The sequence below is a fragment of the Callorhinus ursinus genome, unplaced genomic scaffold (assembly GCF_003265705.2).
Source record: "Callorhinus ursinus isolate GAN/ISIS: 27379988/994484 unplaced genomic scaffold, GSC_fseal_2.0 scaffold51, whole genome shotgun sequence".
NCBI classification, from domain to species: domain Eukaryota; kingdom Metazoa; phylum Chordata; class Mammalia; order Carnivora; family Otariidae; genus Callorhinus; species Callorhinus ursinus.
This window is the reverse complement of record NW_027397113.1, coordinates 1,136,005-1,159,909: the sequence shown is the minus strand read 5'-3', so window position 1 is coordinate 1,159,909 and position 23,905 is coordinate 1,136,005. Positions and strand designations below refer to the sequence as shown.

The 23,905-nt window shown below is 63.4% G+C and overlaps 1 protein-coding gene and 1 long non-coding RNA gene across 3 annotated transcripts in view; one reads left to right on the top strand and one right to left on the bottom strand.

Annotated features, from left to right (window-relative positions):
• The window catches only part of OSBPL5 (oxysterol binding protein like 5), a 50,625-nt gene extending 31,615 nt beyond the window's left edge, over nucleotides 1-19,010 (top strand). The window contains exons 4-22 of the mRNA XM_073883333.1: nucleotides 3,264-3,344; nucleotides 3,629-3,730; nucleotides 4,699-4,902; nucleotides 5,562-5,646; nucleotides 7,395-7,566; nucleotides 7,822-8,017; nucleotides 9,139-9,323; nucleotides 9,936-10,017; nucleotides 11,286-11,384; nucleotides 11,757-11,853; nucleotides 12,509-12,607; nucleotides 14,333-14,430; nucleotides 14,829-14,918; nucleotides 15,017-15,153; nucleotides 15,577-15,762; nucleotides 15,957-16,083; nucleotides 17,046-17,308; nucleotides 17,818-17,916; nucleotides 18,872-19,010. Coding sequence (XP_073739434.1) covers nucleotides 3,264-3,344; nucleotides 3,629-3,730; nucleotides 4,699-4,902; nucleotides 5,562-5,646; nucleotides 7,395-7,566; nucleotides 7,822-8,017; nucleotides 9,139-9,323; nucleotides 9,936-10,017; nucleotides 11,286-11,384; nucleotides 11,757-11,853; nucleotides 12,509-12,607; nucleotides 14,333-14,430; nucleotides 14,829-14,918; nucleotides 15,017-15,153; nucleotides 15,577-15,762; nucleotides 15,957-16,083; nucleotides 17,046-17,308; nucleotides 17,818-17,916; nucleotides 18,872-19,010 — 2,541 coding nt within the window. The remainder of the gene's footprint in view (nucleotides 1-3,263; nucleotides 3,345-3,628; nucleotides 3,731-4,698; nucleotides 4,903-5,561; nucleotides 5,647-7,394; nucleotides 7,567-7,821; nucleotides 8,018-9,138; nucleotides 9,324-9,935; nucleotides 10,018-11,285; nucleotides 11,385-11,756; nucleotides 11,854-12,508; nucleotides 12,608-14,332; nucleotides 14,431-14,828; nucleotides 14,919-15,016; nucleotides 15,154-15,576; nucleotides 15,763-15,956; nucleotides 16,084-17,045; nucleotides 17,309-17,817; nucleotides 17,917-18,871) is intronic.
• On the bottom strand, nucleotides 12,594-23,303 carry LOC112829186 (uncharacterized). Of its 2 annotated transcripts, XR_012375440.1 has the most exons (5): nucleotides 21,536-23,303; nucleotides 20,578-20,655; nucleotides 16,218-20,188; nucleotides 13,587-15,782; nucleotides 12,594-13,242 (listed from the first exon to the last, which is right to left on the bottom strand). It is a non-coding gene; the product is annotated as an uncharacterized lncRNA (long non-coding RNA). The 2 variants fall into 2 exon arrangements; XR_003209672.2 differs by lacking the exon at nucleotides 12,594-13,242 and having other exon boundaries at nucleotides 13,896-15,782; nucleotides 16,218-19,544.
• Nucleotides 23,304-23,905: the final 602 nt, after the last annotated feature.

Genomic DNA, 23,905 nt, shown 5'->3' with positions numbered 1-23,905 from the left:
GTGTCCTTCTACAACCCAATATAACATACAAACACCGTCACAAACATGTGACTTGGTTCGAACTTCAGATCCCATCCATTCGGTAATTAGGTCTGAGTGGCACCTGAGCTGCGCGCAGGGCCGTGGGCGCAGGGGGGGGGGGCGTGAGGAGAGCGCAGTGTCCTGGGGGGGAAGACCGCTCCAGACAAAACGAGTTAAACCTGCAACACGTCAGAGCCCGGGGGCGGGGGGAGAAAGCTCCATACACCCCCAGATTCCTAAGGGCGACTTGGGGCTGCTTTGAGAGACCCAGCCTGGGGAAAGACACAAGCTAATAGAGGTGCTGTATTTTTTGTGAAGTGAAATTCAGATATTCTAAAACCAGCCCTTTTAAGTGCCCAGTTCAAGGGCATTCAGTGCGTTTGCCGTGCCGTGCAACTACCACCTTTGTCTAGTTCCAGAACATTCCCGTCCCCCAGCCCGAAACCCCGTCAGAGCCTTCCCCGCCCCCTTACCAGCCCCGTGGCCCTGACGCCACCTCCCGTGTCCGTGGACTTGCCAGTTCTGCACATTTCGTGGCGATGGAATCGTGCAACGTGTTCTGAGATTCACCCGTGTCGTGGCATGTAGCCGTGCCCCGGTCCTGTTTAGGGCTGAGTCATATCCCAGGGGTGGACGGCCCACCCCTGGCTGGTCCATTCACCTGCTGGTGGGCATCTGGGCTGTCTTCATTCTTCAGCTCCGGTGACCGTGTTGGAGCCCCTAAGAGTTCCCGGGATTGCGGGCCAGGTGGTCACTCCGGGGTCACGTGGAATTCACAGGCATTTTGTATTTAACTTCTTGAGGAGCTGCCAGACTCCCCCCAACAGCGTCTGCACCATTTTACGACCCCACCGGCAACAAGGGAGGGCTCCCCTTTCTCACAGCCGCACCACGCTTAGATTCTCTGGGTCTTTCCTCAGTCGCTGTTGTAGTGGGTCCCAGTGGGTATGCGGTGGTGTCTCTCTGTGGTTCTGATTTGCGTGTCCCTAATGACTGATGATCTGTGCGTGTGCCTCTTGACCATCATAGGACTCCTTTGGAGAAACGTCTGTTCAGGTCCTCTGCCCATCTTTGAATTGTGTTGTTTGTCCTTATTGTTGGGTTGTAAGAGCTCTTTATATATGCTAGACACCAGATCCTTGTCAGGTGTGTGATTGCAAAGGCAGCTCCTGTTTGTAGGTCGTCCTAAACGGCTTCTGGAAGTCACTTTCAGAGGTTGTGTGTTTGTGGTCAGACGCTGGGGGTCCTGGCTCTGAGCCGTGCTTCTCGAGTGTGAGTGCGCTGTGTTATCCCGCTGTGTCTTGATGTGCAGCAGCGTGCAGGAGGGCGCCGAGGGACCCAGGGCTGGCCAGGGTCCCCGGGTGCCCCTGAGGACAGAAGAGCTGGCGGGCAGGGCTGCAGTGACCGGAGCCCGAGTGGCCTTGCGGGACTGAGGCCCACAGGGATGCAGGGCACAGACGCTCCATCCTGCCTCCAGGCCCCCAGGTTCCCAGGCCCTGAGCACACCTGGAGGGGAGCTGGGCCTCAGGTTCACTCGCTCACTCACTCATTCATTCACGCAAGATGCTTACCAGGCTCCCCGCTGCCGTGCCTGGGGTGTGCTGGGATGTCCCTGCCCTGGGCGGGCGTTGTAGACGACAAGCATCCTGGTCCTCGTGACTGTCATCACAGAGGGTGCTAGGTGGCCAAGGGCAGGTGTAACGTCCTCAGGTCCGAGGCCAGCAGGGCAGGGGGGCTGTCTTCCCCCTAGGGAGTGGCTGGGTGGGGCCTGAGGGGGGAGCAGGGGCTTCCCCGCTACAGGGAAGAGCATTCCAGGCTGGGGGCACAGCCTGTGTGAGGGGGGCTGGGGCACTCCCCAGGAGGACCTCTGGGAGCACCTTTGTGGGTCGGCCCCGGCCCCCAGAGACCTGCCACCGGACAGCGTCTGGCCTACACTTCTGCTTCAGCTCCAAGACTGCTTCTAGAGCAGAGTCCCCACCACAGCCGCATCCCTCCTGCGGTCAGTCCCAGCTCGGCGCCTCATGAGCTGTGTGACCCCGGGCAGGTTCTGAGCCTCTCTGAGCCACAGTTTTTCTCATCTGCGGGCTGTGGAGGGTGAGCGTGAGCCCCGGCTGTGGCAGCTCTGGGCCTCGTGGGTGGCCTGCCTCTCCTTTCCACCCCCAGTGCCCGACGCCGTGCCTGGCACATGGCGCCGTGGGGACGACCGGCCTGCCGGACGATGTGAATCCCAGCCCTGCCGCTTCCTGGCTCGCAGCCCCGGGGAGCTGCTCACCCTCTGGGCCTCAGTTCCCCATTCAGTCAGATGGGACAATGACTGGGCCCGTGCCTCCTGCAGGCCACGGGGCTCAGGCTACCGGGCCTTCCTCCCTTGCCTGGGGGCTCAGGGCGGCGCTGGCGATAACCCCCCGGGCACGCCGCCCAGAGAGCAGGGCCGCGTGGGCCGACTCTTTCTGGAAAGGACCGAGGGCGAGTCTGAGAGCAAGTCTGTGCGGCTTCGCGGTCACCCAGGCTCTGTCTCAAGTACTCACGCTGCCGCCACAGAAAAGGGAGCCACGAATCATAACGATTTTCATGTCTCACAAAATACTATTCTTTTGACTTTTTTTTTCAACCGCTTAAAAATGCAGAACTATTCCGAGCTCACAGGCTGAACAGAAACAGGTGGAGGGCAGGATTCAGGCCATCCTTTGCTCTGCCCTGTCTCTAGCCCCTTAGTCCTGCTTCCTCTCCTAGCTACCCTTACCACCCCCAGGCCTCGGTTTCCCCATCTGTTAAAGGACCACGGCCCCTTCCAGCCCCAGACCCCTGATTGCTGCTGTTCGGTCCACAGAGCGCGTCCAGCCCTCTCCTCGGTCCATCTGGCTCCCCGCAGCCATGGGCAGGCCCCGGAGAGCGTCCGGGCATGGGACCTGCACTCAGCAGCAACCAGGGCACCAGGGAGGAGAGTCCGCACTGCAGTGTGGCCCCCCGCCCAGAGGCTGGGCACATGGCTGGGGCTGGGGTGGACGCTTCCCGGGCACTTCTGAGCTCCCGCCCACATGCTGTGCTTGGCTACCCCGAGTCCTCCATTCCTGTACCCCCCCACCCCCGGCATTGCTGGAGAGCCGAACAGAGGGTGTTGCGCGGTGAGGGACAGGAGCACCCTTCTCAGATCTCAAGCCCCGCCGGCCGCCCCCCAGGCCTCTGCAGCCCCAGACTGCACACTGAGGCCCTTCTGCCCCCCACTTGAGTCTCTCTTGCAGGCAGAATACAGGCTGTACAATGGGTCCGACAAGGAATGTATGTCCCCAACAGCCAAGGTCACCAAGAAGGAAGCTCTCAAGGTGCGCATGGGCCCAGGAAGGGGACACAAGTATGTCATGTGCCAGAGGAATGGGCCGGTGAGGTCCACCACGCCCCAGCTTGCCAAAGGGAGGGGGCAGGCCACATCCTGGCCACCTCCCGGCCCCCCCCCGCCCCCACGTCCTCTCCTCTCTTCTCCCGGCCCCTGTCCTCACCACCCCCCACCCCGGGCTGGACCGTGGGGGCATGGCGGGTGGGAAGGGCCGGGGCAGGGGCCAGCCCGGGCCTTGTCCCTTGACCTGCCCGCTGGGTGCCCGGGGTCCAGGCACAGAAAGAGAACTACCGGCAGGAGAAGAAGCGAGCCACGAAGCAGCTGTTCAGCGCCCTGACGGACCCCAGCGTGGTCATCATGGCTGACAGCCTCAAGGTAAGCGGGGCGGGCAGGTGTGTTTCCCGGATTGGCCACCTCCGCGGTCAGGAGGCAGTTTGGCGTCTTTGGGACTGTGATCCGTATCAGTGTCCTGCGGCGGGCTCTGACCAAGGACCACGAACTGGGGGCTTCGGGACCCACTGTCCCCCCAGTTCTGGAGGCCAGCGCCTGACATCGAGCTGTGGGCAGGGCCCCTGGCTAAGGGGGGACACTTCCTGCTCCTCCAGCTTCTGGGGGCCCCGGGCTTCCCTGGGCGCACCCCTTCACCCTCTGCCTTCGCGTGGCCCCTGTGTGTCTGTGTCCACATGTCACCCCACTTCAGTGTGGCCTCATCTTCACCTCCTTAAATCTGCAGAGATCCTCTGTCCAGTTGAGGTGGGGGTCCCTGGCCCGTAGATGGGGTCCCGGGATGCGCACGGAGCCCTGGGCTGGGGCACGGAGTGGGGGAGGCTGCACTCTGGCTTCTCGGGTTGGGGTTCAGACTTCACTGAGCCCCGGGGACTTGTCTCCACGCCCCCCGTGGTGGAGGGAAAGCTGCCGAATCCCGGGGTTGCCTCAGACCCCAAGCAGGACAGGCCTATCAGCACCTGGTCATCTGCCGAGGCCCTGGGCCCCCGTGGGCTCCTTTCCTCCCCCCACAAAATTACGGATGAGAAATGAGGTACAAGAGTGAATTTTTTTCTTTGGAATGAGAAGAGAAATGACAGGTTTCACGATTTGCAGAGCTGACGACAGTCACATCTGTGGCTGGCTCCTCCCAGGACCCCGGGAGGGCCTTGACCCTAGCCTTGAGCCTCCCCAGTCAATCCGTTCCTGGCTTCAGTGCATGTCTCTGGATTCGCTGTCATTTATGTGCTCCTTGTACCAGCTAAAAGAGGACTCTGCCCGCCACCCAGCGCCGCCCCCACACTGTCCAGGTGCCCCTAGGGTGTCGGCCTCCCCGACAGCGGCGCCCCTCCCCGCAGATCCGGGGAACCCTGAAGAGCTGGACCAAACTGTGGTGCGTGCTGAAGCCGGGGGTACTGCTCATCTACAAGACGCCCAAGGTGGGCCAGTGGGTGGGCACGGTCCTGCTGCACTGCTGTGAGCTCATCGAGCGGCCCTCCAAGAAGGACGGCTTCTGCTTCAAGCTCTTCCACCCGCTGGACCAGTCCGTCTGGGCCGTGAAGGTACGGGTCGGGCCCCGGGGGAGGAGTGAGGCCTGTGAACACCGTGTGGGAGGCAGGCACTGGGGGGCGACCAGGAGGCGAAACTCGGGGCTCCGGGTGGGCCCACCACCACCCAGCTGCAGGGGGCCGTGGGGTAGGTCTCTCGGGGGCTGGGGATCAGATATGGTCCCTGGCCCCCCCAGGTGGATCCTCAGTGGGGCTGAGGGACGGGGCCGTGTGAGCAGCTGCTCCCAGCCCGGACCTCCCCGACCCAGCCTCCTAACCGGGAGCTGCCCGGCCCAGGACCAACGGGAGTCAGGTTACCAGATGAAATCCAGAATGTCCAGTTAAATTAGGATTCCAGACACACACCGAATAGTTCTTTTTAGTATAAGTATGTCCCAAATATTGCATGGGCTATACCCCTACTGGACAAAGCCGTATTCTTTCTTGAGATTTGAATTTAAGTGGGCATCTTGAACGTGCGTGTGCTGGTTCCGGCCGGGCTAAAACGGGGAGTCCCAGAGCTAGAGAGCCGTGGACGGAGCCACCAGCTCCCTCTCCTCTCTTGCTGCCAGGTGCCTGGAGGGCCTGCAGCCACGTGTGTGTCAGTGGGGGTTTGCGTGAGTCCGCGTGACCTGGGTGTCCTCCGACGTGACGCCGGGTCTCTGTCTCCCCAGGGCCCCAAGGGCGAGAGTGTGGGCTCCATCACGCAGCCCCTCCCCAGCAGCTACCTGATCTTCAGGGCCGCCTCTGAGTCGGACGGTGAGTCCCCGCCTGCCCTGCGGGTCTCCCTGGTGACCCCGCACGACGTGGGTGCCCTGGCCGACTTACAAACCGGTGCACATGACCACTATCAGTCCCTTCCACTGCCCCCCAAGAAAGGAGATGGCCAGATGCCACGGGACAAGTCTGGGCTCGGGCCAGGCAGGCCTGCCTCTGAGCCTCAGTTTCCCCAAAGTAAACCATGAATAGTAGCGCCCGGCTCCCCACTTGTCAGGACAACCTGATGACCTGATTTAAAGTCTGCAGATCACAGCTACTGTGTGCCAAGCGCTTGCCGGGCACCCCTGAATCGGTGGGTTTGGCCGTTACCATCTACATGTAATATATGACAAAAACGGGGCCCCGGCCACCTGCCAGCAAGGAGGGGGCCAGGCCTGGGTGGGGATCCGAAGTGCCCCAGGTGCGGCGCACGCTGTTGGAGCGCCCTCCAGTGGCTGCCTCGGGTAAATGCGGCTGCCCGCTTCCAGGCCCTCGGCGCCCAGAGCCTGGGGCTGGTGGCCTGCCTGCTGGTGCCACACCACCCCCTGGTGGACAGACGCCACATCCACGCTCCAGGAGGGACCGCCCGTGCTCTGGGGTGCCCGCAGTCTCGTGGAGAGAAAATCAGCTGTCAGACGAGGCCGATGGGGCTGAGCCATGAGCTGGGTCCCTGATGGGCTGAGGGCCATGAGCAGGGAGGGAGGGCCCACAGACCCTGTGGGTATGAGGGTGGGCTTCCTGGAGGATGAGGAGGGGGCTTCAAAGGATGCAGAGCATTCAGGGTGTCTAGTCCTTCGTGGTAACCACGAGGCGTGCCCCTGCAGGCCCTGCTCTTGTCACCCCCTCCTCTGCCCCACGAACATTCAGCCCAGGCTGGGCCTGCGGTGAAACCCTGTAGAACCAGGGCCACCATCCCTGCAAACACTCGCCTCCCCGTGCCAGGCCCCAGCCGTGCTCCCCAGAAGAACACTTAATGGGGCAACGCCTCTGAGTGGAGGGGCCGCCATTAGTAATCACACTGGGACATCGGGGGGCACCCTGGTGGCCACGTGTCCCCAAAGCTGCTAACACCCCCAGGGACAAGGAGGTGGTGCTGGTCGAACCCCCTGGCAGCCTCCACCGGGAAGGCAGCAGGGATGGGAGGGTTCAGCCGGCTCTGCCTCGGGGTCGCCCACTGCCCTCCTGGTCACGCTCTCCACCCTCTGGGGCTGCCGCTCTCAGGCCCTGGCCAGCCCTCCCTCCACGACGCTGCAGCCCCCTTCCCAGCCTGCCACCCACCCTCCGGGTCTGTGCTGCAGGCCCGCGGAGCACCCCCCCCCCCCCCCCCCCCCCCCCCCCCCGGGCCGGTGGGGCAGGCCCCCGGGGCCCCCCCCCCCCCCGCCGTGCCCCCTGAGACCCGTGGCAGGTGGTTCTCGTGACGCAGGGCCCTCCTCCCCCACTCCACATACAGAAGCTACAGGTGTCCGGGTCGGAATTGAGGCCCTGAGTCTTGCTAAGGTGTGACCTTGAGGGAGTGCCGTGAGCATCCTCTGAAGGGCATCTTCCTCCAGGCACGCATCTCTTCCTGGCTCGGGCCTGCCGGCTAAGGCCTTGTCCTTGCTCACCTCTGCCCGCCCCCCCTCACCTGCATGCACACCGACACGGCAGCAGTGCCTGTGCCCCAGGAGGATGGGGAAGGGACAGGGGTGTCTCTGGCGTAGGGGGGCCTCCCCGGGCTTGCAGTGGGCTCACCCCGTGCCGCCCTGCAGGCCGCTGCTGGCTGGACGCCCTGGAGCTGGCCCTGCGATGCTCCAGCCTCCTGCGACTCAGCACGTGCAAGCAGGGCCGTGACGGGGAGCCCGGATCCTCGCCAGACGCATCACCCCCCTCACTCTATGGGCTGCCCCCCTCGGCCACCACCCATGACCAGGATCTGTGCCCGTGAGCAGGGCCGTGGTGGGCAAGGGTTGGCCCCTCCCAGAAGCCCAGGTCTCCTTCCTGCTGGGGACCCCCAGGACCCTGGCTGTCTCTGGGACTAATATGTGGTCTCCTTGTGTGTGGGCGGGAGGGCCAAGCACCGTGGAGTCTGGCCACCCGAACCTCAGATCAGGAGGCAGGCCTCCTTCACTCCCCAGGGGCGGGGGCGCTCGGGCCGCGCCTCTGACCGGGGACCCACGGCGCCAACTGCCCCTCCAGGCTGAACGGGTCCTCCCTGGAGAACGACGCTTTCTCGGACAAGTCGGGGAGAGAGAACGCCGAGGAGTCGGACAACGAGATTCAGGACCACAGCGGGAAGACCAACGAGAGCGGGAGCGCCCGGTCGGAGACCCTGGAGGGCCCCGCGCCAAGGGGGACCGCGTACGTGGAGCAGGCCCACGAGGAGTTTGGGGAGGTGAGAGCCCGCCCCCCTGAGGAGCTGGGTGTCCCCCTGTACCTCACCGGCCTCCCTGAAGCAGACAGAGGCTGCAGAGCCTGGCCGGCCCCTTGGGCGGTGGGGGGAGCCTGTAGCACCCCGGGGACTGGGGGAGCAGGTCAGGGTGGCCACAACCCGGGGAGCACAGGTGGTCCATGAGGGCCCGGCTGAGGGTGTTGGGAAAGCCACTGGGGGGGGGTTAGGCGGGGACCCCTGGGGTCCAGGGGAGGCCTTCAGAAGGCCGAGGGGCGGAGGTAGAAGCCCCGGGCCTGCTAGGGAGGAGCGGTTCCCCAGAGGCCTTGGTCCCAGGTAGCCGTGGAGAAGGGCCAGGTTGGGGGTTCAGGACACATGGGAGGTGGAAGGACGGGTCCCAGTTCACCTCTGACAGCACCGTGGGGCTGGCAGCTGGGAGTAGGGACGGGCCCGTGATGGGGGGAAATGGTGCCCGTGAGGGGCAAGGGGCAGAGAGCGGGCAGCCCGAGGGGCCCTTCAGAGGCTGAGCACAGACAAGGCTCGGCTCCACAGGGGAACCTTGGGAGACCCGGCAGGAGACCTCAGGACAGGCGTGCAGGCACAGAGAGGCAAAGCAACTTGTTGAAGGCGGCCCAGCAGGGTGGTGATGGATACTGCTCCTCCCTGGGGGTGGCTGCCGTTGGGCCACAAACACAGACAGCCCTGAGTTCACATCCCACCTCTGCCTCATGCCAGCTCTGTGAGCTTGGGCAAGTCAGCTGTCCCCTCTGTGAGGCAGGGGCGCCCACGGTGTGGGTGCCCAGGGGCCACTGCAAAAGGAGGAGGCCTAGGGAGCAGGAGGGGGGTGCACGGGCAGCCCGGACACCCCCTGCCTCCTGTGCCCGAATCCAGCTCCGGGCCTCCTCAGGAGCCGGCCTGGGCCCGCACGGGCCCCTCCGGGCGGGCATGGGACCCTTGCCGAGGGCGGGCAGGGGTCAGACAGGGCGGGACTGGCCGGCCGGGCAGCGGGGGCCGGGCCGCGGAGGGCGCCTCCTGGTAGCTAGAGCCAGCCGCCGCTGTCCCACCCCGCCTGGCGGCTCCCCGGGCGGCACGCAGCTGGGGCCCGACCGCAGCCTCTCTGCCAGCAGCTGGGCCAGGCGTCCCAGGTAGAGACTGTGTCGGAAGAGAACAAGAGTCTCATGTGGGTCCTGCTGAGGCAGCTGCGGCCGGGCATGGACCTGTCCCGCGTGGCGCTGCCCACGTTCGTCCTAGAGCCCCGCTCCTTCCTCGACAAACTCTCTGACTACTACTACCACGCCGACCTGCTGTCCAGGTGAGCGAGCGGCGGGTGCCCCACGCACCTGTGCACACCACAGACCCCAGCCTCCCTCGGCCCCTGCCCGCCCCCTTGCCCCCGCCATGGATGTTTCCGAAGGGGCCCTGGGGCCCCGGGCTGAGCTCCGTCCATGGTCCCTTGCTGGCTCAGCCTGCTAGTGGGCCCAGTCTCCAAGATGAGGAGCAGCTCATGGGGGGGGCGGGCAGCTGTGTGTCAGGTCAGGGCCCCCGCCATCAAAGGTGAGTGTGGGGCAGCCCCCAGCACCTTCTAGCGTCCTGAGTTCTGGGCCCTGGCCTCGGTGCCCTCAAGCTGAAGCCCGAAGGCTGGAAAGGCTGGAAAGAGCCCGTGCAGAGGAGCTCCCAGACGCCTTCCTGAAGGCAGAGCCACCCTGCCAGCCCTGAGCCAGCGACGCCCTGTCTGCCCAGGCCCTCTGGTTAGGTGGAGAATTCGGGTCCCTGTGGGAGGGTGGGAGACTCCCCACGGCCCCGGGGCTGGGCAGGACAGGAGGGGCCCAGGTGACAGCGGGTGGACGGCAGGATAGAAGGAGCACAGGGAAGGGGGTGGCCGGGGACCCGGCCCGGAATGAGTCACTCTCCCATGCTGTCCCAGGGCTGCTCTGGAGGGGGACGCCTACAGCCGCATCAAGCTGGTGCTACGGTGGTACCTGTCTGGTTTCTACAAGAAGCCCAAGGTAAGAGCGGAGGCCCAGCGCGCCGTCCCCCCGGCCCCATACCTCCCTGCCCCTCGGAGAGCCTGGGGCCACCCTGACCCCACACGGTCCCCACTGTGGCCCCCGGTCCTCAGAGATGGGGGCAGCACCCTGACCTACCACCCAGGGACCTCCTAGCCAGGCCAGGCCCACAGGGGTGGTCCCAGTTCCCTGCAGGGCCCAGGCGGGACTTCCACACCCCAGAGAAAGAGCGACCACACACAGCGGTGCTGGGAAAGGGGCTCTCGACCCTGCACCTGGAGGAGCCCCTGGGACCTGTGGTTTTCATGGTGTGTCTTGTAGTCATAGAAACCTTTTTGAGAACCCGAAACTCAGGCTCTGCTGAGCACAGGGTGCTGGGGGGAGGGGGAGGGAGTGACCGGAGGGTCCCGCAGCCCCGCCCCCTCCCCTGGCTGCTGGGGCGCCCGGGGTTCCCCGCCGTGTGAGTGTGAAAGCATCATTCTGTTTCCACTTCACCGTGCATGTGGGGAACTGAGGCCCGGGGGGCGGGCAGGGGTGGGCGAGCGACGGGCCCAGAGTCACACTTAGGCCCGAGCGCAGACGCGGCTCACAAGGGCAGCGGCAGGTGTCCTCCCCGGGCATCTGCAGGCACTGAGTGCTCACAGAGCCTCGTCTCCAGGGGGAAGCGCGCACACACACACAACACGCACCCACGCAGCTGGAAGTGATGCACCTGGCGGGTGGCATGAAGGGTCAGCCGGCTGCTCCCGACCAGATCAGGGCGTCTGAGCCCCAGAAGGAGGGCTCTCCTGAGTGGGGATGAACTTGGGCCTTTTGGGGAGCAGAAAGGTGGTGAGTGGGGCCGAAGGGGAGGCAGGGGACAGGGGAGCAGACCTGCGGGATTTGGGATTTTATGAAACGGTCAGTAGAAGCCACCGGGGCCTTGAGCAGATTGTGCACCAGTTCCGTCCAAAGTCCAGGGACAGCACGACCTGGGGAGGGTCTCAGGTCCCCCTGGGAGCCAAGAACCAGACAGGACATCTCATAGGCTGCCCCTCGGAATGTGAACCATGGGCAAAGCATGTTCTCCCCAGAGCACAGTGGGGTGCAGTCCCCAGGTGCTGGTGGCAAACCAGGCCCTCCCGTCTAGAGACTGCCTCCCTGTGGGCTCCTGGGGGTGTGGGCAGTGGGCAGCCAGTCCCCCACATTGGCCCTTGGTCCACACTCCATCCCATGTGGGTCCGTGGCCCACCCATTCCTCACATGAGCTTTCCATTCGTTGCTTGCAGGGGATCAAGAAGCCCTACAACCCCATCCTGGGGGAGACCTTCCGCTGCTGCTGGTTCCATCCCCAGACCAACAGCCACACCTTCTACATAGCGGAGCAGGCAAGGCCCCCGCCGCCCCCAGGCTGGACACCAGGCTCCTCGGCGGGCAGAGTCTGAGCCCTGTGCGCGTTCCGGGTGCCGCCACCCCCCCCCCCCCCCCCGCCCATCAGGATTCCCCCAGGAGATGCAGGGCCAGCACTGTGACAGCAGGAAGGGTTTCCTTGGGTGGGGTCCGTACATCTCATCCCCCCAGATGGCTACCAGGCCCACGACTCAGTGTCCGCTTCCCTAGGCAGCAGGCGTGAGAGTGGGAATGGCCCCACGCCGAACGGCCCGGAGGGACGAGGTGGGGCAGGGGGAAGGGGGCTTCTCATCAGGGAGCCGGGCTCTCTCCTCCCCTGGGGCCATTCCAGAGCGCCTCTCTGCCCACAGGTGTCCCACCATCCTCCCGTGTCCGCCTTCCACGTCAGCAACCGGAAGGACGGCTTCTGCATTAGTGGCAGCATCGCGGCTAAGTCCCGGTTTTACGGTGAGTGGGGGGCGGGCCTCCCCTGGGATCTCCCGGGGCCTGGGGGAGATGGGGGGAGGACTGGGCCCCCAGATGCGGTGGCCAGGTTTACCTCCCTCCCCACCTCTCCGGGTCAGGGACCTGGAGCCAGGCAGAGCCTGCGGGACCCCCACCCCTGGGCCATAGGGAGGGCACCGCTTGTGGGTGAGAACAGGCGCCACAAGCCACGTGTGGCTTTTAGATTGATCCAAAGTAAGACACCGCTGCGCAGTTGGCCCGGCCACATCACACGTGCTGTGTGGCCATGCGTGATTAGTGGTCCCTGTGTCAGCACAGAGCGGAACAGTTCCGGGGCCACAGAAGTTCCACGGTGGGGGGTTGACAATCAGAGCCGGGTTTGCATGTAGCCTCCAGCCTCAGAAGCCCTCCCTGGGAGCCGAGCCTTGTCCGCCCTGCGTCGGGGCGCTTTTCCAGAATCTGAATTTCAGGGAGGTGAAGTGACCCACAGCTTAGGTGAGAGGCCCAGCTGCCCCATGGTCACCTGGCTGGAGGGACCGGGGATGCTTTGCACCTGCTAGAAGGGAGCTCCGACCGTGTGACTTAGGGGGTGGGCCCCCAGGTCCTGAGGTCCCGCATCTGCTCACTGGTCCCACCCACCACCACCCCATCTCTCCAGGGAACTCGCTGTCGGCCCTGCTGGACGGCAAGGCCACACTCACCTTCCTGAACCTGGCAGAGGACTACACCCTCACCATGCCCTACGCCCACTGTAAAGGTGAGAGGCCCCTGCCCCCAGGAGGGCAGAGCCCCAGCCGGCGCGCGGACGCTCTCGTCCTTTTTTGTTGAGCTTTCCCCCTGGCTCTTTGATGACTTCCTAGCCCGGAAAGTTGTCTGACAAAATGTTTTCAACTTGAAGCGCCCACTTCCTGTCACAGACCGCAAACCAGATCTGCTTCTTAAGAGTGGTTTTGTCATTGTTTCTAGAACTTTCCAGTAAAAGAAACATAAGCCTCTTTTTTTTTTAAGATTAAAATTTACAGGTTTCCAATCCGGATCCAAGAGGGCGGGTGTCTGGTAACCCACTGGCCTGACAGCTGAACCGTCTCCCCCCTCCCCCCTTGCTTCCCCCCTCACCACGCCCAACCCTGGAGGGAAAGCCCCTTTGTAAACAACACTGCTCTGGGCTGTGGTTACTCTTCCTTAGCCACTTCACACACACAGTCAGAGTAACGTAACACTAACCAGCCCTCCCCCCAAGAGGCCGTGGCTGCAAACAGCCTGAGCCATTTCCTTTTGGGGATTGCTTTGTCCTAAGCATATCCCACTGGGATTTGCAAACTCGGCAGGAATAATCCCCCTCCAGGATCACACCACCAGGCAGATACCCACTTCCTTTTTGTTTTGTTTCATCTTCCTTTTGCTCCCAGTTGCTTTTGTAATTTCATTTTGTAGGTAATTATGGAAATGCAGTATTTACCTGGATCCAAAGTTCGAAACTACAAAAGCAGGTGTAGTCAGAGAAAGCTGGCATCTCTCTCTCTCTCTCTCTCTCTCTCTCTCTCTCTCTCTCTCTCTCGATGCCCGCACCCCCTGCCCTCCAGCTGCCTCTCCCACTTGGTGCGAGCATCCTGGATGGCTCCCCAGGCAAGCCGCACGCAGGAGCACGGGGCTCCCGTCCTGTGCACTGGTGGGATCTGGGGGCACTCCCAGCCCTTCTGCTCTTTCCCTTCTGCTTGTCTTTTTTATGTTTTCACTTTATCCCACACGTCTAAGTGTTTTATAATACACACAGCTCTTCTCTTTAGTTAGATTAAATCCTCCACATGGCAAGAAACAGAAGATTCGTTCTTTCTTTCATTAACTAAAAAATACTTGTATTAGGGATGCCTGGGTGGCTCAGTCGGTTAAGCATCTGCCTTCAGCTCAGGTCGTGATCCCGGGGTCCTGGGATCGAGTCCCGCATCGGGCTCCCTGCTCGGCGGGGAGTCTGCTTCTCCCTTTGCCCCTCCCCCCTGCTCTTGTGCTCTCTCTCTGTCAAATAAATAGATGAGTGTAATCTTAAATAAATATGTATAATGCATGTATTAGTTTAAACAAACACGCCGGGCCAGTCCTGGGCGCAGCAGCGAGCAGGGAAGATGGAGGAGCCCACCTTGGGGCCCGAACTACAGAGCAAGTGACAGATGGTAATGAGCGTCTCATGGGGGCAGCGGGGCCCCTGGGAGCCTGGAAAGGGCGTCCTGGAGGAAGGAACCTGCCAAGGGTGGGACAGTCCCCGGACGGGGCAACTCTCAGGGGCAGAGGCCCTAGGGGCAGAGGGTCACTGAGGAAACATGCGTGGGCCGGGTTCTGCCTCCCGCCCCCACCAGCTCTTCTCTGTCCCAGGGACTCTGCCCCCGGGGGCTCCTGTCCTCCTCCCCAGGCTCTGACACTGGCCTCCTCAGGGTCAGCGGTGCTGTGTGGGTACGCAGTGCCAGGACTGAGCAGGAGACTGTTTCAGGGATCCTGTATGGCACCATGACCATGGAGCTGGGCGGGAGAGTGACCGTCGAGTGTGAGAAGACCAACTTTCAAGCTGAGCTGGAATTCAAGCTCAAGGTAGCACTAGCTGCAGCACACCCCAGGGATGGTTTCTGGAGCAGGTGCACTCAGGAGGGGGCAGCTCTTGGCATCTCCATAGCACAGCCAGGGCCCAGAGAGAGGAAGGGGCTCCTGCAGGCCACACAGCAGAGCCAGGACAGGCCCAGACCCCTTCCCAGCCATGGGGCACACAGGCCTCATAGGCCCCCTGCATCCCTGAGCTCAGGCTGAGGCGTTGGGCGAGTGTGGCAGCTTCCAGCTTTGGGTCTCAGCCTAGCTGGCCTCCCACGTCCCGGGGGCTGAGAGCTGGCACCTCATGAGGAAGGGGCCTCCTCCTCCCTGGCTCACTGCGGGGCGCCAGGGTGCTGGGGAGGCCACCGGCCCCTCACCAGCCCTGTCTCGGGGTGTCCCCACAGCCTTTCTTTGGGGGCAGCACCAGCATCAACCAGATCTCGGGGAAGATCACGTCAGGGGAGGAGGTCGTGGCACGTCTCAGCGGGCACTGGGTAAGAGCTGCCGTCCGGGGCAGGCAGAGGTGGGCCCATGGGCATAGGAACAGCTGCGGGGCCAACCCCTCTGTTCCTGCCTGGGCCATCTGGGGCAGGACCGAGAAGTGTTCCTCAAGGAGGAGGGCCGAGGAAGCATGGAGCTCTTCTGGAACCCGAGCGGGGAAGTCCGGGGGCAGAGGCTGAAGAGGCACACGGTGCTGTTGGAAGACCAGACAGAGCTGGAGTCGGAGAGGTGAGGCGCCCGCGGGCACCTGCCGGACCCCTGGACCCAGGCCTGGTGTGGATGGGCAGGGTTGCCGTGCAGTGAGCGTGAGCTGGGGTGTCCCTGGCAGGGAGGGGGGACCAGAGGGGACCCCCTGTGACAGACACCATGTCCCGCTGGGGCAGCTGAGGGAGAGAGAGTGAGGCCTGGGGACAGCAGATGCCCAGCCGCTCCACAGGGAGTACCCTGCCAGTGGGGGTATGAGCTCAGGGTCGAGGAGTACCACCTCACTTTGAATCACCGGCGCTCTAAGACACTCAGGCTCCCCAGGAGAGAGTGAGCTCCCTGTCCCTGGAGGCAAGCAAGTGGAGGTTGCTCTCTAAGCCTCCCCTCCGGCGCCCAGGGGGTGGGACCGTCCAGATCACCTGCTCAGAGCACATGCCCCACCCCCAGGCTCTGGCAGCATGTCACCAGGGCCATCGGCGAGGGCGACCAGCACAAGGCCACGCAGGAGAAGTCTTCACTGGAGGAGATGCAGCGGCAGCGGACCCGCGAGCGCCAGCAGAACCTCGTGCCCTGGAAACCACAGCTGTTCCGGCTGGACCCCGCCACCCAGGAGTGGCGCTACCGGCATGAGGAGTGAGTGCGGCGGTGGGGGGCTCCCCTGGAGGGGCGAGTGATGGGGGAGGAGGGGTTCCTGTGGGGGCTCACTGGCCGGCCCTGGCAGTAGGTCATCTCTGGGGCTCTGGCTACTGCTGGGAACAGGCCGAGATGGGGCCCCCTCCTCCCAAGGGCCACTGCCCCTGCCAACGGATGCCCTCTGGACCCTCCAGCCGTAGCCCCTGGGACCCCCTGAAGGACATCGCCCAGTTTGAGCAAGATGGGGTCTTGCACACAGTGCGGCGGGAGACCATGGCCCACCAGACCACCTTCCTGGGCAGCCCGGGGCCCAGGCACCAGGTCAGCTCCCCCAGGGTCCCTGCCCGGGCTCAACCTCAGCAGTAGGAAGGGACTGTCAGGCTGTAGGTGAGGCCGTCTCTCCCAACCTCACCCTTACCTGTCTGCCCCTCCCCCTTCGGTAGCCCCCCACACACTCACCCCTGCCAGCAGGGCCCCCTGCTCCCTGGAGCCGCCCTCCGTGGTGCCAAGAGCACACGGTGCCAGTCTGCAGAGGAGGAAGCTGAGGCTCAGGGCAGCCTGGGGGCTTGCTCAGCCAGGAGGAGGAGGAGGCTGCATTTGCAGGGATGCTGAGGGGAGGCAGGGCCGGAAGCGGGGAGGCTCCAGGAGGCCTGCAAGAGGTTTCCGGAGACAAACACCAGGGTGCGACTTGTGAGGAAGCCTGGAGTGTCTTCCCTGGTGCCACGTGGGCGGAGGCCACAGGATGACAGTTCCCCCCTCCCCCCCCCGTACTATAGGTTCCGTGTGTGGGCAGCTGCCTCCCCTGCACATGGTGGGAGGCCAGTGATCACATGGGCAGAACGGGCATGACCCTTCTTGCCCAGTGGCCCCAATTTCCCTGCAAGCAAGGGTCACAGTATCTCACTGCCCATGTGTCCCGCCCCCCCCCCCCCCCGCTGTAGCCCCCCAGGCCGGGCAGCCCCACCCCTTCCACAGGCACCTGCCCACCTGGATGCCCCCCGCATCCCCCTCAGCCCCTCCAGTCGGCCGCGACGCAGCCACTCCTGTGCTCTGGGGAACTACCGGAGGTCCCTCTGGAGAGGTCGCCTCAGGACTGGGGGCGGCCTAGCTGTCAGCTCACACGGTGGGACGGGACCTGCCGTCACGGCCCCGGAGTCAGAACCACCCGCAGCCACGTCTTCTAGAGCAGCCCCGTCCCCAAGGCCGGCACGTCCTGTGCCCGCGGGCACAGCTGTGGTGGACCTGGGTGAGCCCCCGGCTGCAGTGGCTCCGTCTTTCTCCAGGGGCCTGGCCCGGACCGGCGGCTCCGCAAGGCCAGCGACCAGCCCTCCGGCCACAGCCAGGTCACTGAGAGCAGCTCCACACCCGAGTCCTGCCCAGAGCTCTCAGACGAGGAGGAGGAGGAGGAGGAGGAGGAGGAGGAGGAGGAGGAGGAGGAAGACGAGGGGGAGGGGGACGGCAGCACCTTCATTCCCGGTGAGCCCTCCTGGGCCGGCTACTCTGCAGGGTGGGAGAGGCCAGAGAAGCACCTTCCCTGGGCAGCTGTGTGCTGCACCTTGACCGCCCTCCCAGGGTCCTCCACGCCTCCCCGAGCCCAGGGGCAGACCAGGGGTGCGGAGGGCAGCAGTCCCCAGCCCTGCACTCAGACGGTGCGGCACCCCCTTTGGCTGGCAGGGGCGGTGCAAGGGGCAGGGCTGGACAGTATCCGTCTCTCCGTATGACCATCTGATTGTGCCTCCTGTTGTCCTCACGGGTGTGCCGGCTCCTCCCCGACTTTGTCCCCGTCTCTAGGTGCATGAGCTGTGCCTTGCCATTTCTGTCTCCCAGGGCTTATTAGAGGCCCGCTGAGCTTGGGGGTTCCCTCTATGCCTGTCCGTCGACTCCCCGTGTTGTTAGCTTCACCTGAAGGCTCCCAAGAGGTGGGGCAGGGGCCCAAGCCGGGCACGACCCCGGGACCCTGCGTGGCGGCTCCCCGGACATGCCGGCTCGTCTTTGATTCTCCCTCCACCCCCTGTCCCCTGGGTCCTGTGACCGGTGGCCGGACATCCCAGGCAGCAGGAGCCCGTGCCCACGGTGTGGGAAGGAGGCGCGGCGGCTGCAGGCACTGCACGAGGCCATCCTGTCGATCCGGGAGGCCCAGCAGGAGCTGCACAGGTAAGTGTCGCTCCCGGGGACGGGGCCAGGGAGCTGCTGAGGCCGGGGAGGCCGTGCGTCGCTCAGAACTAGAACCCCCGTGGTTTGCAGAGGGTCTGATGGATGGAGGACAGGAAGAAGGTGGCCAGCTCTACCCGGGGCAGGCCGGTAGGGGGGTTGCGGGGGGGAGTTGGGGGTGCCACACTGTAGGGGGTCTTGTTTAAACAGGATGAGCCAGCGATGCTTGGTCCCTGAGCTCTGTGCAGGGAAAAAGCAGCTGGGGGCTGGAAGTCCAGGCATGGGCTGGCCCAGCCGCACTTGAGTCAGAGTGAGTCAGCCCCCTGGCACCACAGAGGAGGCTGGCCACGAGGCAGGGAGCCAGGAGAACAGCCAGACGTTTCTGCAGACACACAGTGCAGCCAGTCAGGGCGAGGTTACGAGTGTCCTGGGTGTGGCCCTGACATAGTCTACAGACGGGGGCTTATGCAATAGACGTTCACTGTCCCCCAGTCCAGGAGTCCGACGCCCGGGATGCAGGCGTGGGCAGGGCTGGATTCCCCCGAAGCCTCTCTCGTGGGTGGACAGCGGTGCTCTCTCTGGGTCCTCACGGGGTCATCCCTCCATGCGGGGCTGTGTCCTGATGTCCTTTTCTTATAAGGACCCCGGTCACACTGGATTAGAGCTCACTCCCGTGACCTCACTTAAACTGAATCGCTTCTTAAAGACCCCTTCTCCAAACAGAGTCACATCTGACCTGTTGGGTCAGGACTCCAACATGGGACTATTGGGGCAAGGTGGTCCAGCTCAGCCCGTCACAGCACGAGTGGAAAAGAGGCTACAAGAGGCCCAGCTCCCCCAGCCATGAACCCCTTTCCCTGGAATCTGCGCCTGGGGGCCCCTGCGCACTAAGCCATCCATTGAAGGTAGGGATGCACCCCCACCCTGGCTTAGCCACTCTCCCCCCCTGTCGTTGCAGGCACCTCTCAGCCATGCTGAGCTCCACGGCAAGGGCTAGGCAGGTGCCGGCGCCAGGCCTCCTGCAGCACCCCCGATCCTGGTTCCTGCTCTGTGTGTTCCTGGCGTGTCAGCTGCTCATTAACTTCATCCTCAAATGAGAGCCCTTTGGGGGCAGCGTGGGCATCCAGCCCCACCTCTCCCTCCCAGGCACCAAGCACTTTCAGCCAGCCCAGGGAGGCAGAGAGAGCTGGCGAGCGTGACCACTGTGGACGGACGGGCCCACGGCGGCAGGGGGACAGCCGGAGGGACCTGGGGGGCCGCACCGGCTCCTCCAGGGGAGGTGCTGACCTTCCCCGTGGGACCCTCCACCCAGTGCCGGCCTTAATGCTAAAGCCAAGTGCAGCTTTCGTCATGCCTCTCCCCCCTGGTCAACTTGCCTGCCCGTTCCCGGTCCAGCAGCCGCTTGTCCCGTGGGAGTGCCGGAGGGGGGGGTGGACGGCCTGCCCAGGCACTGCGCGGTCACTCCCCAGCAGGGGTGAGTGGGGAGCTTTGGGTGAGCAAGCCGCAAGTCCCAGAGGTTCCCAGAGCCTCCTCTGTCCTGATGCACAGGGCTGTCCTTCCTGAGAGCCTCCCATGCTGCCGGGGTCGCGCTAAGAGGGGCCTCCCTCGGACTCTAGGGTAGACTGGAGCTACTGTGGAGAGAACATTTGGATTTTACTCTGCTTCTGTGCTGTGTGGACGGGAGCCCCGTGATACACCAATGGCACCCACCCTCACCTTGCACAGCCTGGGCCTGCCAAGGGGAGTGGACACAGCTATGCGTGCGTGGGCAGGGGTGCGCAGGGGGCGGCCGCACGGGCCCCAGCACTCCCTGGGATAGGGAAGCCCAGGTTTGCCACTTTGCTGGGACTGATGCACGGTCCTCCCGTTTTACACTTTTTTAATAAACGCAATTGCAATATTTTAGGCAGGCTGCAAGCAGCGTCTGGCGTCTCGCCTGTTTCTGTGTCAAGTGCCGCCATGTGCGTGTGTGTGTGTGTGTGTGTGTGCATGCGTGTGTACGCGAGCATCTGCACATGTACCTGTAGATACACCCTGAGCCTTAAAACTATGTGGGGGAGGTGCCATCGGGACCCAGCGTCCCATTTTCCAGATTTTGTATCCACGTTCTTGTTCCCTGCCGGCAATGTGGGGACGTGTCTGTGCCCCAGGCCTTGAAATAAACAGCACGCGCACGCTCTGTGTTGTCTTCTTGGGGACTTCTGGCAATGTGGGGGGTGGCTTCCCAGGGAGAGATGCAATGCCAGCAGGCGGCTGTCGGGAGGGACCCGAGGCCCTGAGGATGGAGAGGAGGGATCCAGGGGAGGATGGGGGGCAGGGTGCAGGCACCCCCTCCCTCAGGGCCTCACCGCCTCAGCCCCTGGGCTTCAGGACAGGGTGGCGCTCGGGCTGGGCAGAGGAAGGGGCAGGTGGGTGCTGCCACTGCAGACCCTCTGGCTGCCTTGGGCAGAATGGACTCCAGGATTGGATCGTCCCCGGAGAGCGGTGCCCCCAGACTGGCCCTGGCCCCGCCCCCCCACCCCCCTTGTAGAGGCCACCCACTGTTGGAGAATGGGTGCCCTCGGGGTCCCAGCTTCCCACGTCTCGATACCAGGGCTGGTTGCTCTAAGAGGAAGCTCTGGGCCACCTCCTCTCACTGCACCACCCACGTGTGGCCTGACTCACCAGCTCCAACACCATGCCCCACAGCAGCCTCAGAATCACCTCCAGAATTCTGTTTACGTCCTTGGTATGCCAAAAGTTCTGCCAAATCAACAAGGGAAAGAAAGGTGGGTGGGCATAACCCCGCAGGAATAGCTGGTCCAATGCCCAGATGGGTGGTGACCAGGGCATCACAGGGCACTTGGAAATAGTCCAAGCCCGGGCAGGATTTCTGGGTCCTTTGGGTGAACTCTTGGGGATATAGACACCAGTGGTGATATTTTAGGGTGATGTGGGTGCCCAGAGCTGCGCCTCCCATCCCCGTAGCCAGTACTGCCCTTCCCGGCCCCCTTGAAATGTGCCGCGATGGCCATCAGCCCCAGCTGGGAGGGTTGCAGCACGGGAGTGCAGGGTGCCCCAGGGGGCAACGAGCCTCTGGCCCGCCCTGCCCCCCCCCCACGGCACCCCAGGGCAGGAAGGAGATGCACTTGCCCAGGGACACGGTGACGGTCACCGCACACTGACTTCTCATCTCCTTGGATGGATCCCCAGCGACTCTCAGCAGCAGGAACTTTCAGGAGAAGCAAGCGGGTCCGGGCAGCACTGGGAGGTCCCCCGAGGAGCCCCCGTGCGTGGGGGCAACAGGCAGTTGCCGGCTCCCTCCCTGCGTTCGGGGCCCTTGCCCTGGACAACGTCGTACGTAGGAGGGTCGGGGGATGGCGGGGGGTAGTGTGCCCAGGGGCCTCAGTAGGCATGACTGTGCCATACACTGAGCAGGTCCTCTGACCTCTGACCCCAGCTTAGGCCTCCGCAGCAAATGTTCCCATCTCTCTTCCACAGATGAGGAAACCCGCTGCAGGCGTTCAAGACCCCCCAGTACTCATGAAACAATCTCCCCCGGTTCCTCCAATCCTAGCGCCTCGCTCTGTCCGCCTGCCCCCCCCCCCCCCCTCCCCCCCTTGCCCCGGATCCCGGAAAATACCAAATTTCTGTCTCTCTGGATTGGCCTACTGGCACATTTCCGTAAATAGACTCCTACAGCAGGTGTCCTTCTGTGTCTGGCTTCATTCACGTAATGTTTCGGGTGCCCCCGTGTTGTGGCAGGAGCGGGAGGCAAGATATGTCCCCCGGACTGAGAAGGCACTTTGAGACCAGAAATCGGGGCCGGCCACTTCCCCGGTTTGCTCAGATTGCTCGGGGCGACTCCCTGACGGGGGCGTCGAGCGGTCAACGATCCTCGCTGAACACGGCGGAGGCCAAAGACGGATCGGCGTTGTCCACACTGCTCCACCTCTTGTGTAGTGTGTGGCGCCACGTTTTACGTATTCATGCCCCCTGTGAAGGACGTCGGGCCTGTATCCACTTCTCGGCTGTTGTGAATAAAGATGCCACGAACGTCTGTGTACACGCTTTGGTGTGGATGTGTGTGTTCACTTTTGACACATCCGTTTTTCGTCAATTCAAACCTTCTCTATGGTTCTAAGTACTTCTAACGCCATGTGCTGTCACACCTCTTCTAAGACTTGTCAAACTGTGTCAAAACCAAGAAAACCCAAAGTCCTGTCCTAGATGATAAGGCCGACCTGACGACACTTTCTTTTTGAGGGTTGTCTTTTTTTTTTCTCAGAGATGGGGGAGACTGTTTTAAATCTGAAAAGTCAGTTGGAACCTGAATTCCAGCTGAGCAGGAACAGGGCTGTCAGCCACAGCACGGGGACCTCACGCTCCGGTTGGCAAAGCAGAAATTGTGGTTGTCTGGGGACACACACCCTGAGCCGGGCTTCACCCGGAGGTGCGGAGCCTGAAGGACTCCATGAAATTCTGGGTTTTGCTCCTTTACCTGCCTCTACTCTTGCTGGGACCTGAACCCCCACTTTACACGTGCCTCATAGTGCAAAGAGTTGTCTGTCCTCCCTGTAAGGACAAGGAGCTCATGATTTCCTTAAGAGTCTTCCAGCACAATAGACAACACCTAAGGAAGGACTGGGTGAGAGTGAGCCGGTGAAGCCATCGTAGGCACATTCCAGAGCACCGGCGCTAGACAACTGCACACCAAGCCCCCAGGGTCCCAAGCAATCATTGTTTTAGGAAGGACACCTGGGCCCTTGTCCTGGCTCTAACTAGTTCCAGAGAGGACAGGTGGCATCTCTACGGTTTTCTGCAGTAAGATGGTGACATCTCTGAACAGAGAGTTTTGCTGCTTCCGTCCAATTTGGATGCCTTTTATTTTTTCCCTTGCCCATCGCTCTGGCCGATGTCTGGGCTTTGAAACAGTTACAGGGAGTAGCGCTTTTGGCGTCCCCCCAGACACACGATGCACGTTCTAGGAGGAAACGTCATTCATTAGGACACAGAAATGCTAAGTAAGTCGTGTTGCCGAAGGTCTTGAAACTAGTAAAAGTTCTCTTTTCTCAGTTTGACTGAGCCCCGAGGGAGCGTACCTAGACAGCCGGCTGGGGAGCCTGCCCCACTTCCTGAAACCGGTGTCAGGACGAGGTCTGTCTCCGCAGCAATTGCCGAAATGCCGGGGCAGCATGAAACCGGAGATAAGCGACCACAACAAGACCACCTCGTCTGTCTTCAACCTCAGGCGAGATATCGTGCCGCTCGGTGGTGACACCCGGCCGACTGGAGTTCCCGGGGCGGTTTTCTGGAGAAGACCCAGCAAGAGCGCCCTCAGGGGCGGCGCATCCGGGACCCCCGCCGCCCTGGAGCTCTCTGCCGGTTCGCACCTTCACTTAATGAACTCCCCCTTCGCCCTCTCGTGTCGGCGACGCGCGCTCTTCCGCACCCCGAGACGAGAGCCCTGCCGCCCGGCCTCACTTGGGCTGGACGTCTACTGCCGCGAATCGGCTCTGGGTGGGTTGGTTTTTAATGACTCCGCTCTCGTTGCGGGAAAACACGTAACATCTCCCATCCGACGCAGGGCCGGGCGCCCAGCTGTGTCGCCCGAAGTCCATTCGTGCGGTCGCACGCCCAGCCCCACCGTCCGCCCCCAGAACTTCCCAGCTTTTCCCCAAATGCAGCTCTGTCCCCAGGAACCACTAGCCGGCGCCTCCCCTCGTCGTCGTCGGCTCCGCGCTCGCCCCGCTCCGGGGTGCTCGCGCTCGCTCTCTCAAATCAATGAATAAGAGCGCGCGCACGAGGGGACGGCGGGGCAGCGGCGGAGGGAGGAGCCCGCCCGCGGAAGGACCCGGAGGCGGCCGCCGCTCCGCTTCGGGACCGGGTTCTGGCCCGGAGCCCGCGGCCGGCGCTCGGAGATGACGCACACGGGCCCGTCCGCGCCCTCGGCCGCCCTTTGAGGGGCCGAGCGGGCGGCGAGGCTCCGCCCACCAGGAGCCCCGCGCTCTAG